At 40.6% G+C, this 15,634-nt stretch overlaps 1 protein-coding gene across 2 annotated transcripts in view; it reads left to right on the forward strand.

The window, feature by feature from the left end:
- The window catches only part of ALDH1A2 (aldehyde dehydrogenase 1 family member A2), a 61,012-nt gene that overhangs the window by 39,894 nt on the left and 5,484 nt on the right, over positions 1 to 15,634 (forward strand). For both annotated transcript variants that reach the window (XM_032446797.1, XM_015872431.2), the window contains 6 exons: positions 1,944 to 2,072; positions 2,205 to 2,318; positions 11,360 to 11,462; positions 13,722 to 13,906; positions 14,197 to 14,361; positions 14,785 to 14,942. In XM_032446797.1, coding sequence (XP_032302688.1) covers positions 1,944 to 2,072; positions 2,205 to 2,318; positions 11,360 to 11,462; positions 13,722 to 13,906; positions 14,197 to 14,361; positions 14,785 to 14,942 — 854 coding nt within the window. The remainder of the gene's footprint in view (positions 1 to 1,943; positions 2,073 to 2,204; positions 2,319 to 11,359; positions 11,463 to 13,721; positions 13,907 to 14,196; positions 14,362 to 14,784; positions 14,943 to 15,634) is intronic.

The following is a 15,634-nucleotide window of genomic DNA, read 5'->3' on the forward strand; positions in this document are numbered from 1 at the left end:
TATATAGCTATTAAAATACTGTATGGGAGCTTTTTCCCCTGACTGAGCACTGGGGAGCTGATCAAGACATTCTCTGAAAGTTCTGTTGATGTTTTTCATTTTGTTCATAACCACAAAACCACTAAACAGCAACACACAGCATTTCCATTAAAAGAGGAGAAGCCAGAAGAGATTATTTTAACAGTGCTAAGCCTTTTTTCTCTATCTATCCAAATTTCTTGTCATTTCATGTGTTTAGGGGATGGCTATTGTGTTTAGCACTCTGCCGAAAATCAGAGAGCCCGTGGCTACACCCATCCTGCAAACACGCCCACGTTATCCCATCTTGACTTTCAAGTCATCCTTATAAATGCTTTCACACCTACCTCTGTGCCCACTGTCCGGCCCAGCACATGGATAGAGCATTTGCAAACCAGCAGCCTCAACATCTAACCCCAGAGTTGCCTGACATCTCATAGGATTGTCTCCCTGAGCGTAACTGACAGATCTGCTGAAGAAACTTGGCCAGGCAGGATTTATTTAGTTTAGATCTGTAAAACTCTTTGTTCAAGGTACTCAGCCGTCTACCACACTTGTTCATTTTCGCCCGTTTCTCCTACAAAACTTCAAGATGGCTGTCATGCACATCTACTCTAACACTACTGCTAATCTGTTACATATTTCCTCCACAGCTACCAGTCTCAGTACAGCCCCAGGGCTGCTGCGTGCAGCAGCAACTTAGCTGTTACACCAGCAAATATGTTATTACAAAAATAAAATTAAACAGCAAGTCTAGCACTAAACTCCTCATCCTCTTTCATATCCTAGCTTACATCAAAACATATTCTCTTTGGCAGCTTTTTAGCATAAACAGGGCTACATACTACCCTATAAAGATTGTCAGAGCTCTCCGGGCAATAGCATTACAAGTGCAGGCTGTCAGCACGCTGTTGGCCCAATAGCTCCCCTCCTAGGTTTATATACTGGAGATGGAATTAAAACATCACTTTGTCTCCGGAGTTTATAAACAACTGAGGGAGTAAAAAATTGGGTGTTCAGTGATGGGAAGACAGTTGTGTATTTTTTCAAGCTAGCCAGGGGCTAGAGAAATGTCCATGAGAGTGGCAGCTGATATGCATCAGGCAGTAACATGCTCTGGCCAGTGGCTGACTGATACTTTCTATTTTCTTTCCAAAGGAGATTATTATATGCCTCTATAAATGATTCTGCAAATGCGGTTATCTTACTACTCTGGCATTTCCACTGAAATCACTGGGACCGTCCACTTAACCTGTTAGGATCAGGCCTTAATTTGGAAAGTGAAACACTTTATACTCTTATCTTTACCCACAGTTTGTCACATTAATTCAATTCACTACATCTGCTGCTGCAGTTAAATGAAGTTGAAATTAATCATGATACTGACTTTCTATTTCAGCAGTTTCTCTAGACTTTTTTTCCGCCCTTTTTATGCCTTTTATGTAAACTGCAGACTAGTTTTTAAGAAAAGGTATTAGTGAAATACTTCAACCCGGTGCTAACATTTATATTCATATTTTGTCACAATTCCATCATTTAGTGATTGTATAATTTGAGCACATCTCTTACGTCTTAGGATGTGTGCAAGAAATGAAAGGAAGAACTATTTGTTGTGAGGAATTAAAAATGCCAGCTGCAAAAAAGTAAGAGAAATAAAAAGCAGTGAATAAAAAAGTGAACAGATAACAGAGGATTCTTCTGTGAAGATTGCATGTGGGGTTTGGATTTCTTTGAACTGAAGAGAAAGAACTAGAAGGTCACTGTTGTCACTTTCTTAATGGCAGTGATTAAAAAAATCCTTGCTTTGTGCTGGGAAAGATTTATGTGGAGGACAGGCCTGAGAAATAAGTGAGGTAGCAGCTTGACATCTAGAAAACAAAACATCACTGCAATATTTTTCCATCAACTTTTATTTTTTCCTACAGTGGAACTTCCCATTGCTGATGTTTGTATGGAAGATCGCTCCGGCTCTGTGCTGTGGCAATACAGTAGTTATTAAACCAGCAGAACAAACACCACTCAGTGCTCTCTATATGGGAGCCCTCATCAAGGAGGTAAGAATAATTGACAGGAAAAATGTCTCTGTCTCTCCGTATGGAGAAGGAGCTACTGGCACATGCCTGGTTTAACATGCTCTGTCAGGTTTCATAAATCACACTTCCCTTCATCTGTTCCTGTTTTGGCAGGCTGGCTTTCCACCAGGAGTTGTCAATATTTTGCCAGGATTTGGTCCGATTGTTGGTGCAGCAATAGCATCTCATGTGGGCATTGATAAAATTGCGTTTACTGGGTCCACTGAGGTAAGAGCGTTCCCAGGTATGCTACTATAAAATGTGATTTAAGTCCTTGCGTTGCATTTCTCACAGTCACAGAGTAAAAGAGATACATTTTAATAATATTGGCCAGTCCTTCTCATCTAATCTTATATACTGCATTATATCCAAAGCAGAAACAGCTCTTTTCCTCCAGCCCCTGCTGTGCCCAGCACCTCAGCACAGGAGATACGGCTAGAAAAACATTGCTGGGATTTCCTGTGGGCTTATGAGGATGTGAATCACATGCAAGTAAGCAGAACATCCAGTGTATATCACAACATACATAAATTCTGCTTTAGCATCCACAATTTGTGTATCTTGGCATATGTGGGGAAACAGGGAAAGGAAGAGGGCAAACGGGCAAATACACTTCAGCTTTGATGCTGCATTCAAGTGTACTGAGAAAGAGAAGGTCTAAAAAGGAAGAATTGCAGGGTAAAAAGGAAATTGTCCAAGCTATCTGCTCCCAAAATGATGGGGAAAAAAAACTGGCCAGGAGGTGAAGGGAGCCAATTGCCTCCTGGATGCCAAAATGTCTTGCACTGATTCTAAGATGCAGATGTTACAAAGGAGGTTGAGATGAAGAAGGTTGTAATCTACAGAAAGAGAAATGAATCCCTCAACTCAGATCATGCCTTGCTCTCAAATGTGTGCAAAGCCAGCTGTTATCAGGGTTGGGGGGGATGATAGAGGTACTCCAGACTGAAGTCAAAGGAGAGGGAGCCTTATCTCATCCTCTGAAGGCAGACAGAAAGGAATCTCTGTGGGAGTTTCAGGGCTGGTTATATTTAGAGGGTGCTAAAAACAGGCCCTTTTCAATGCAAAATCTGTCAAACTATTCTATGGGGGGAGCTCAACCCCAGGGATTCAGGCTCTCTTTGATATGTTTGACTCCCACTCGTGGCAGTTGCAGGCTGTATGTATCACAGGGATGCTGCACTTCACAGTGAGTCAATAGTCTGACTGAACAGCCCTCTAGATACGTGTGCCCAGGACTTGCAAACACTGGTTCAACTCCTACAAATAAATAATTTTGGTGGGATGATACTGATACTGCACATGAGTGCAGACTATCAGTAAAATGTAACTTTGGCTGTATGCCTCATTTGCACAGACAGTTAACTTGCAATTACTGCGTGCCACTGCACATGAATTTTTATGGCAAATTTACATTACAGCATAGGCAGGTTATGTACTAAGTCAACAGCAACAGCAGATTTCAGATGATTTGGAGGAATTACTGTGGTTATTACATGTTCTGTAACCAATTTATATTAGCATCCTGGAGTACTGAAAGCCTTAATATGAGCTGATTACCCCCCATAAATTAAGTTGAAACAATTGTTTTCATAAAGATATGCGGTCTCTATTTAAGTTAAATATGCTATGATACAGGATGTTGCCCTGTTTGGAGGAGAAAAAAATACAGATGGGTTAGGTTTCAAAGTTGTCTTTTGTAGCCAAAATAAATTTTTATTGTAGTTCCAGACAGCTTTAGTTTTAATAGGCGTTTAAACTCGAAAGCTGTGGGTTTTATACTAACTCAGTGCCTACCTTTAAAAGCCTTACTAATAGGAAGTGAAAAGCATTACAGAGATGAAAAAGCCATTCTCTAAGAACCAAAAGCAAGAACAGATGGAACGTTTTAACGCAGAGTTAGTGTAAACTGTACCATATTGTTTCTGATTTCCTGTAACACTGAATTTTTGTAACAGCAAGTCAACACTGTACAGTTGAAAAACAGTGCTGTGATATGAGCTGAGTTGTAGAGTGTGTGACTTCTCCAAGGTAGTTTTCAATTTCTAGTGAAATAATAATGCAGATATCTTGTGTCTCTGGTATTTCCTAAGTATGTCAGTCAATAGTACTTTCCAGCGATGAGAACTTCGGATAGCCATCAGAGATATAAATGGAATGATACTAACTTCTGCTTCCCCCTTCTGTCTGGGTGCTAGTTAAGGCAGTTCATACTTTCAACATGAAAGGGTTAATAGAAAAATCTATCAGCGCAGTACTGAAGATATTCAAGTTTAGATGTCTGAAGCAGTGGGGTTTTTTTGTGTTGTTTTTCTCAAGTTTACCATAGAGTTCTTTCAGAAAAGCATATAAATGGTTTACCTTTCAAGTATGTCTTTGTGACTATTGAAAAGTCACCATTTGCCTGTAAAAAAGCATCATTGTGTTCTGAGGAGTTTATTTAAGGGCTGCTCTTCCTACAAATAATATTAATGCTAATGTTTTACAAGATGTATTGATTCCAACCCACATACAAAAGAAATAACAGCAAGAAGGCCAAGTTCATGACCTTATCTCAATAAAGCCTGACACAGCCACACCAAAGACCCATCCAGCCTAGTACCTTATCTCAAAACATAACCAGGAACAGACTGCTTATAGAGGAACAAAGCATGTGTAGAGTGATGCTTTTCCCTCATAACCTTTGGTAATCAGTACTTTAAATCCTTCCTGAGCCTGAAAGTATATGTGGACAGTTGTATCTAATAGCTACCAGTGGCCATCCTTGCATCCCCTTCAAGATTTGCCTTTATATTATTGTAGGAAGGAGCCAAAAATTTCACTGTTTTTGAACTGTATGCATTTACAGTATGTGTTTCCAGCACTGATGGAAACTGTTTGCTTCTAAGGAGATCAGTAAGTCTAAGGAGAAAACTAACTGACCAGAAAAAGAAAAGTTGTGTTTGGATGGAGCTCCTCGTCTCTGTTTCTTTTCTCAGATTCTTTAACACTTTAAAAATTAAGTACCACTATTTACTTTTCATTCACTCTTCCCAAATAATATGTGAAAAATAGTTATCACATAACACCTATTTTCCTGTGGTTCCATCACTGCTTGATTCCACTCCCTTCTTTCCTCCTAGCAGAGCCTTTTATGGGTTAGCTACGTACATCAGAACAGTGGTCTTCCATGTCTTTCTTACCTTAGACTCCTCCTTGTGAAATACCCTCCTGTGGATCACTTCCTCTCTGTATCCCGTAGCGCATCACTGCACAGCTCATTAGGAAGGATTCTGTAGGCACCCAACCCAGTCAGCTAAGAATTTCAGTTCAACAGCTTTTGCTCTGAAAGAAAGAAAATCAAACTGAGTAAGGAAGTAAGCCTAAAAATATTGTGTCTCCTTAAATTTCAGTAGCTTTCTTGGCTTCTCTGCTTGCTTTGATTCATATTCTTTAGCAGCTTTTTACTGTAATGTTACATAGAACCAGGGCTGATCCACGAGACTCCTTAATTATGGCAGTCTCAGGCATCACTGACACATCTTTTTCCTCATCTTCCACAATCACATGAAAATTAAACTGCCAGAAACAACCTTCATGCCAGCCAATCTGACGGTGTCAGCACTGGCTCTCACTCCTTTCTTACCTTTTCTTGAAAGATCATACACAATTCAGCATCCTGTTGCCTCTGACTGTACGTCTCCTCCTTGATCTTTCTAGTCCTTAGTTGTAGGGTGAAATTCTTGCCTGCCAGGACCTTGTGGGTAGTTTGGCAAAGCTCAGCCATCTCCTGTACTATCCCTGTTATTCACTGTAGTGCCTATCAATTTTACTCTGACTTCTTCAGCTTCTTCAGTGTACCATGCAGTTCTTCAAAGTTCCTTTAAAAATGTAATTCTTCTGCAGGACTTATGAGCTACAATTTACTTAAGTCCTTTCCATTTTCTGAGCTTCAGAATAGATGCCAGCTCTAGATGTCTGGTTTACCCATGTGTCTGCTCTTGGGCTGCAGGGCTTGGAAGTAAAGGAGAAGTTACGCAGGTCTCTTCTATTTCCCTAGAGTTAAATGAGAGGACTGTTTTTACACATAGTAATAAATGCAGAGATGTTCTTTGTTTTTCTGCTACCTTCTTACTGTGTGAAAGACATTTTGCTAAGTAGCAAAAGGGAAAAGACCAACAAGTGGCAGGGAAAATACATTTTCAGATGCTGCTTCACTCCTCATATGCCTTTATTTCCACTCAGAATTGTGAATGCAGAGTCTTGGTTACTTTGACTGCTGTGAGCTGTATGGCCATGCCTGTACGTGTGTGCTCTACTTGAGCAAAATCTGGGTCCCTTTAAGTTCCTGAGGCGCATGAAATAGTTATGTATAATCTGTTTGAGGCCTAAGATTAGAGATTATTACGAAGTTTAAGAAGCCATGCAGCTGGAAAAACAAAACAAAAAAAAAAGCATTTAAGGGACTGTCTGGATTTAATAAAAAAAATGTTGCAAAAGCTGAATGAGTTTAATAACTTCTGTTCAGAAACAAATGTGTTGCCTCCAAATCAGAGATGCTCGCAACTCTCTCCAGTTGTTAAACGCTCTCAAGATGAGAATCATAGATAGCACACAAAACATTTGAAGCCCCGGCCAACCAGAAATTTATCTTAAGTGGCTGGTTTCCACTTTGTTCAAACTACCACCCATTAAAACGCAGACAGATTAAAGATAGGATTTAGGTCTGTGTTCATCCACTTCTGTAAAGTAACCCAAATAAATATCCAATAAATTGTTCTTGATGCCTGTGTAAACAAAAGGTTTATAAACAACATTAAAAACAAAACAAAAAACCCTGCATTCTGCTTGGCAGAATGTTTTCTTTATGCACTTAGATTAACAAAGAATGATCTCATCGTTAGTCAACAAGATACAAGAGAGACCATCAAAGCAAACTACAGGAGAGTTGAGATTGATTCATGCCAAACAAATGTTTGTAGCTAACAGCTGTATTACCACTGATTCTAATTTACTCAGCAGGAATCTCCTTTCATTTCCGAAGTGAGATGAATGTCACAATGCATGACATAGACAGAATGTCTACCTACTGCACAAGTTGTGTAAGCTGTCCTGGATCATAGAACATCATGCTGGTTCTGGACATCATGAAGAATTACATCCTGGAATTTTCGGCTTTTAACAACAAGAATCCTAAAGGTGATTTGTCCTCTTTTGAGAAGTCTGTGAGCTTACAGAACTACAGACATGCCTTGTTTGAAACAAGAATTTAAAGAGGCCGCATTATTATTTATTCTTGCTCTGGCTTCATTGTATCTTGGAAAGGTTGAGCTTCCTGAAGTCCTTTCCTTTTTCCTTCCTTGGTGATTTTGGTAGAACTTAGGGAACTGTCCTTGGATGACTGCTGCCTACAAAAAACACTTCTTAAAACTGAAACAGATGGGGTGATGCATAACCCCCCTCAAAGTCAACAGGAGTTTGGCCACAGACTTCCATGGGACCAGTATTTATCCAAGGAACAAATAAACCATTTATAGCTTAGGATTCCTTCTGGGGATTTCTGTCTGGGATCCCCTTTTCACTTGTGCTGCACGATTCATTGTGCTTTTTTCAGGGCTGCCTCTCACGCAGGGCATTGCACAGCCAAGTAAAGCTGCTCTTCTTCACGTCAGTATTTCAAAATGCGTTTATCTTTGCTGAATCTGGAGACACATCCCAAATATCTTGGTCCTGAAATGCATGTCAGGAAGATTTTCCATGCAGTCTGGATTAAAAAGAACAGAATAATAAAAAGCCAAAGATGAAGCAGAAGCGTGGTTTTAAAAGTTTGCCAAAATAATGATGATTTGCATCTCAGTCGCTGGAGAGAGAAAACTTTGTGATTTCAGAAAACAGGAAAAAATTCTACCATCTGACCATACCATCTCCCTTGGACTTTATTCATCTCCTGTAACTTACAACACTTAGATTCTTCAGATGTTCTCCCAGTATCCCTGGACAGCTATAATAGCAAAGATCAGCAAACCAGTTACTTGGGATGCTGAAGTAACTGATGAGGTATATTTCTTCACTGTTAATGGAATATTTTAGTTTACAGAGATTCGTGTGCATTCTTACCTTCACTGTCATGCAGCGTGCAAGAGAATTGTCTATCTGCTGTTCAGCTGGACTCCCTTTGACTCAGGTGTTCTCTAATATTTAACATGTGACCAGAGGAGGCTGAGAGCAGAGGTGAAGCCAGAGGTTCTCACAGAACTGTAGGGGAAGTATCACAAACCTGGGAGGTTTGCTTTTGACTAGTCAGACTTGCACTGTTTTAACAGGCAAAAACACCTGAGATGATATTTTGTCTCGAAACAGAAAATGAAGAGAACATCAACAGACTTCTTTGAATTTCTGCAGAGAAGTATTTTAAATGACTGCATGAACATCCTCTTGAAGGAGACACTGAGCAGAGAAAGAAGCGACACTGTGTGTCTCAGTGCACTCTCAGTACCCAGCTTCACGCTTCACAGTCCAGAAACTAGACTTCAAGAAGTTGTTTTGCACAGGGGTGCTCCAGAGTGTTTCCTTAATCATCTTTCTTGTCATCGTTGTTCTGAGTAACAAATTGTTTTCTTTCAAATGGGCCAAATTACATCTGCCTCACCCTCCATGCAGCTTTCAAGGTTATGGTACTTCACAAGCTATCCAGGGATACTCCTGATATCAATCTTGAAGCCTATTCAAAACAAAGATGGGGAGTCGCGGTTTTCTCTGCCAACATTCCTGCTGGATAACCACACAGCTCCATTATCTGTGGGAGAGTCCTCTCTTCCAGTGTTCCTTTGCAAGGCTGTTCTGCCTATTGGGAGCTCACAGATAGAGCTGAGAGACACCGCAGGAAGCATGTATTGAAAGACCATACAGATTGGAACACTATCACTTATCCCTTTCATGCTGTCTTTCTCTTTATAGAGAAGCTCAGTTACAAAAGGCACTCTTTGTCACTAAATAATCACAGCTCTGGTGCCCTCCCTAAGACTTTTCAACCTGTGTACACAGGGTACAATAGAAGCATGGTGAACTAAAATGCAGAGCAGCGTGAGCCCTACCAGCCTGATGTCTGCACTCATTTCTGGTGAGAAGGACATAGTGGGACTGTTAAGCTTTTATTTGGAAACTTGACATTAACCTCCCTCTTTTAACAATACTGTGAACAACAGTTTTTGAAATTAACACTGTTGCCTCTATTTGCCACTCAGGATATTTGGACTTGCATGTTTGCCAATCACTTGTTAGTGTGCAGTTCTTTAAAAGTCTGTATTTATGTGGATAGAACAGTTTTGACATTTAAGTAATGCACTGGAAGGGGGAGGAGGGATGCTGGGCTGGACACATAGCTCTGATTGCTTTGGTCTGCTCTGCTCTTTGCGGATTCTTGAAGGGAAATAGGTGACTGTTGGTATTTGAGAGAGGGAGGTTCAAGGCAGTGCGGGTGTGAATGGCATTAGCTGGCACTGGCTATAAACACAGCACTCTCACTACTTTCCACTGTACGTTTTCAGCAGAGTTTGAGAGGCTGGAATTTGCAGATGATGTGCTCGATGTGTAGTGGGGGTGGAGGGCAGAAAGGATCCTTCTTTTTCATGTTCACTTCTGGCTGTCAGTCAAACAGCAATAAAATCAGTTCCAATTAAGGGGATATGCAAGGAATTTCACGATAACGTCAACACTCCATCAGTACAGGGATAAAGAACTTAACAGTAATTTCTATATATATATTTTTAAACCCTCAATTAAACGCAGTTGTGGTATCACCAGGTAAACAGTTCATCACAAAGGTGCATGAAATGGCTGACAACTCCTTCAGTACCCTGCGGTGTTTTTGCTTTGCTTTGTGTGTCGTTTTTCATTTGGTTAGTTGGGTGTTTTGGTGTTTGTTTGATCGGTTTTTGTGTCTGTTTTTTATTTGTTTTCTGTGGAGGCCCTGGTTTCTGTTTCATTTACTTTCTAATTACTCTAGTGCTGACTTACCTTTCTCCAGCAGACAGACTTCAGTTCTCCAGGAGGTTTAACTTCTCAACCATTAACCCCTTACTGCTGGGAATCCCACTCTCCTGGCCTTAGAAATGGAAACTGAGAAATCCAATTAGATAGAGAAGAGAGTACCAGGTACAGAAAGAAGGGTCCCACTGCAGATTCACACCACATCTGACTCTCCACATGACCTTAAAACATGTTGCAGTTAAAAGAAATCACTTGTTAAGGTCCTCAAGCTTCTAAATGGTAAAGAGACACTTAATCCCATGCTTCACTGGGGGATACCTGTGATATTTTATCAGCTACAAAATAGGCTCAGTTACAGTGTGACTACAGAACGTGATCTATTTTCAATTGATTAATCCAGAGAAGAGAGAATTTTTAGGGAGCATTGCTGCCTTTCCAACTGCACTGCCCCCTGTACCAGGTACACACAACACATCAAACGTGTAGCTGTCAGACTACTCCATTTATCGGTCCCAATGTTCCTTAGTGAGATCTGCAACTTGATGCTGCTCGTTTTCTCACAGGGCTACATTCTACTCCAGCTGACCCCACAATCTACCAAAATATTTGAAGGTGCTTTTGACCTCCTCAACCCGTATTAAGATTATCTGTGGTGCAGCTGAGGGTCAGATCTGGGACGGTGCGTTTCTAACTTCTTGCCCTGCTTGGTATGCTGCTAATCCTGCAGAAGAGGCTGATGATTTCCTCAGAATCTGATACATTCTCAATCATGATTTCACCGTCGAATTATTTAAAACTTTCAGTGCTGAAAACTGAATTTGGAGAGCAAATATTCTCGTACAAACAGTTTGGCTTGCACTTCACAAGTAATAAGAGTGAAATAAATTCTAATAGTAATCATCACTTTGGATAGCTGACACCTGGACTATGTAAAGAAGTGTGATGCCAGTTATTACTGATGAATAGTAACATGCTTAATAAAGGCCAGTAGTTTTGATGGAAATAATTCTAGCTATGTCAGTTTCAGATATTTAACTCAACCCTCCTAAAGGACCCTAAAATAAAGTCCAAGCCATTTTAGCATAGATGCCAAAGGATGAAGGGTACAAACACCTTCTGCTTTGCCCTGTCCCCTCTCCAGTTCTAGAACAAGAAGGCTGGAATGCTGATGATGAAAATCTGTTTGGACTGAAGAACTTGCTGGAATAGTTAAGGCCGTGTTCCAGTGATGTCCAGCATTGGCTGTTAAAGTGAACTGTATGACTGCACTGCCTGTAAAACTTGTCTCCATTTCCTTTCAGGTTGGGAAGCTGATCCAAGAAGCAGCTGGAAGGAGTAACTTGAAGAGAGTTACACTGGAGCTGGGTGGGAAAAGCCCAAACATCATTTTTGCAGATGCTGATTGTAAGTCAGCACTTCCACATTTTTCTTAAACGTTTCTGTGGCTTCCTTTCCTTTCATCATCTTAAGGCTTATCTTTTAGACAAAGTGACATGGGCCAATACGGCTGTAATTAGTTGCACTTTTCAATATTACAGAAACCATCAGGGATATGGTCTTTTTACGAAAAGAGAAAACATTTGTACCCAGAGATTCACAGAGAACAAAACAGAACCAAGAGCACAGATATGGCGTTAATTGCAGTCATGGTCTCATGCATATTAGTTCTGAATTCTGCAGTAAGGTGGTCTGTGATAGATTCAAAGCCAATATACAGAGGAGGGGCTTTGAATGAATTTGAGTAGCTAATCAGTCCAGGATTCCTTTTTAAGCTATTTTAATTGTTAGCTATAGACTAAGACTTCCATTTTATACATTTTCACAATTGAAGAATTGTGTATTGAAATATCCTCATTGCCAGTGTCAGCAGGGAGCTGAAGATCTTGGCAACTGGCTGATCTGCAGCTGGGATTTTTGGCACCTGGGAAGGTTCAGGACAGCAGATGAGGACAGGATGAAAACAGACTGGAAGTTTCTGCTGAAATGATCAGCAATTAAATAGTTAACGGCATTGATGTTTAGGAGTTATTAGCAGGAGGTATTGAAGTTATCACCCCATTAAGATGAACAAGACCTTGCTTTGAGCTGTCCTTTCACACTGTACTTACTGTGTTTTCTAACTTTGCAGCTAAGAAATAGACATTTCAGATTTGGTCTTTTTGCTTAAGGAGAAAAAGCAAATAGAATGGTTTATATTGAATAGCCTATATTACAAGAGCTGGTTGCAGTCCCACATTCATTTCCAGAAATTACCAATGTCTGAAAGGCTAGAAAGAGCTTGGCTGCTCTCAGTGGAAGCCTTTCTTACATGGGAAAGTTTTCCCAAGCTGGGGCAGCTAATTTGTAGTCACAGTTTCTTGGTAGACCAAAGAGGCTCCTGTCAGCTGGAGCCAGGTTCAGGCCTTTACCCCAGTTAGCCATCTCCAGCTTGTACCATGTCTCAGTTGTCCCTATAACCTACTTACTCGGATTGGATCATCTGAACACTTCTAGTAAAATAGTATATGCTGGGAGCAGGTCTGTGTTCTGTCTTTCCCTGGGGAGGGACAAAAGGCTTCCAACTGCCACACATCTGTAGTTTATCTGTGACCTGCTGTATCTGCCAAATAAGGTTGAAGACCTGGTAAGAAGTTGCAGGCCACAGGGGATTAACAGGGCACAGAGAAGAGCAAAGTCTTCCTTGGGACTGTCGGTTCCACAATATATCATACTAAAGCTCTCTGGCCTTCCCATAATTACAACCACCAGCACTTGACCTGAAATTCAAACTTCAAAGCTCTGATTATTTAAGAACAGCAGACAATTTGCTCACCATTCCAAAGGAGCTGTTTGTTCTGTTTGGGGAACACTGTGTGCCAAAAGTTAGCAGAAAGCATGACAGAGCTGGTCAAAGTTTAGTGCATATTTAAAAAGAATAAAATTAAAAATCCACAGAAATCAGAGAAGAATGGTTATTAGAGCCCTTCATTGTGCCAGAATTGGCTATGAGAAAGATGTATCAGTTCATCAGGCCTATCCACTATTGTTTGCAGTTTCCATAGAGCTGCCTGGGAAAACTTGAATTTAGTCCAGGGAACACCCAACATAATTTTTTTCCCTGAGTATGCTGAAAGCAGAGTAAGACATCTCTGTTGAGATTTACTGAGAGTAAAACATTGTTTCTTTGTTTAATTCATGAAGGACTATGCCTTAAACAGTGTTCCAAAGTGCTGCAGATGATAACAGAAGTATTGCAGTGCTGAAAGGATCGCTCTTCAGTGATAAATTCAGTATCACATGGCCCATATTCTTTTCTAGTCAGCTGTTACACCCAGTGAGAGAATTCAGCTCTGAATTTTAGGCTGGATGTGGTCTGGTGGTTGGCGACCCTACCTATGGCAAGGGGGGTTGAAACTCGATGATCATTAAGGTCTTTTTCAATCCAGGCCATTCTATGATTCTATGAGTGTGGAAATATGCTTGGATTTTCCTCTCCTGCTTGACTCCTGGATACCTTGGTTCTACATCCAAAGAAGGTGGAACAGAAATCATGGTTTGATTGTTCCATCACAGAATCAGATGCTTCTCTTGTAGGTGTAACACTATGCAATATACCAGAAATTGATGCAAAATTAGATGTGTCTGTAATGTTTAAGAGCAGTGTATGTTATCTTGTTTTTGTAGTGGATTATGCTGTGGAACAAGCTCACCAGGGGGTCTTCTTCAATCAAGGTCAATGCTGCACTGCAGGCTCAAGGATTTACGTGGAAGAATCAATCTATGAAGAGTTTGTTAGAAGAAGTGTAGAACGTGCAAAGAGGAGAGTAGTAGGGAGTCCTTTTGACCCCACTACAGAACAAGGGCCACAGGTAAAGGAACAGTGCTTCAGCTCTACAATCCAGAATTTGCCTGGCAGCATTTAACTCTTAACAGGACAGAGTTCAGTCATCGCATATTCACTTGCAGACCCAGGCCAGCAATGTTGTTTAGTAAAAACTCTCTTCCTGAACTTAAGTAAGTTTGCTATTTGTACATCTTTGGCATCTCAAGCCAGCAGGGAAAATATGCATGAGTCTACTGTCTGGGCTATGGCTTGCCTAAAAGACTAATTCTGGGTTGATTGTCAAGTGCAAGTCAAACAGCTTCTTCTCTCTTTCAGATTGATAAAAAACAATACAACAAGATCCTGGAACTGATTCAAAGCGGCATTACTGAAGGAGCAAAACTCGAATGTGGGGGTAAAGGGCTGGGAAGAAAGGGCTTCTTCATTGAACCTACAGTGTTTTCCAATGTAACAGATGACATGCGGATTGCCAAGGAGGAGGTATTCACACACGTGGGCAAGATCATTTAAAAATGTCCCAAACATTATTTTGTTTCCTTTTTAACTTAAGACAAAAGCTCTAGACTGAAAATTACTGCCATAAAACAACGAGTAAAATCTTTTCAGAGCTGATGCATAGAGCACATGACAGCATCACCATAGATAAAGCAGCTCAATTTTTGTCATTTGCTGTAGTCTCAGACTTCGAAGGGATAAAGGCAGTAATTGACGTGTTTCACTAGGAAGGCTGTTTTGGGCAATACATGTAGTTTTACAGACAGCTTTTATCGGTTGTAAATGTTGCTATGAAACTTAGTAGAAAGTAAAACAGGAAAGGACAGACTATTTTAAAAGCAAAATAGAACAAAAATAAATACCTCTGATGGAGCAGTTTTACAAATTAATGATTCATCTTTCTTACAGATTTTTGGGCCCGTTCAAGAAATACTGAGATTTAAAACTGTGGATGAAGTTATAGAGAGAGCCAACAATTCTGATTTCGGGCTGGTAGCTGCTGTCTTTACAAATGACATAAACAAGGCCCTGACAGTCTCTTCAGCAATGCAGGCTGGGACCGTCTGGTAAGGCAGAAGTTATCACACTCCTGCTCTTGGAGATAAAGAGTTTGACTCATTATCATCATGTTACCTCAGTTTTGCACCCTTTGTCTGAAAAGTGTTTATCTAGCCCATCCTAGTGGTGAATCACCACGCAAGATACAGAACAGCTGCTGGGGGATGTTGTCTCTTGGCTCAGGGCAGTCAAATGCTATGAAGTGGCGCCTTGCTTTCTGTTAGCATGGCTGTCCCTTACACTGCTGAACAGCACTGCTGAGAACAAAGCAGGAGTACAAATGGTCCTTTCTGTGGAGCAGAAGAGTCCTGTGAGGTTTCTGCCAAAGGCATAAAGTATCACATATTTTCTCCAGTAAAGAACCAAAGGGACACCCATTTCTCTCACATCTGTGTCTGAAGTGCTGTCCTTTAAGCTTAATAGCTTCCAATTTGATGAGTCAAGCCTAGATAAAGTACAGATGTGAGAAAAATCAGGTGGAAAAAGGATGAATTCAAATCTAATAGCTTTGTGTTATAAACTTGCATGAAGTTTGTCAGCAGATTAACCAACAGTTCATTAGTGAAGCTATAGCCAAGCCCTCCTCCAGTCCTCACAAACTAAACCCTGCTCTCCTTTTGAATAGGGAATATGTCATTGCTTTTGTGGGATAAGCCCTTCATTTCTTTTCAGCAAGATGCAAGTTTGTTATTATTAATAG

This window comes from Coturnix japonica, chromosome 10 (genome assembly GCF_001577835.2).
Source record: "Coturnix japonica isolate 7356 chromosome 10, Coturnix japonica 2.1, whole genome shotgun sequence".
NCBI classification, from domain to species: Eukaryota; Metazoa; Chordata; class Aves; order Galliformes; family Phasianidae; genus Coturnix; species Coturnix japonica.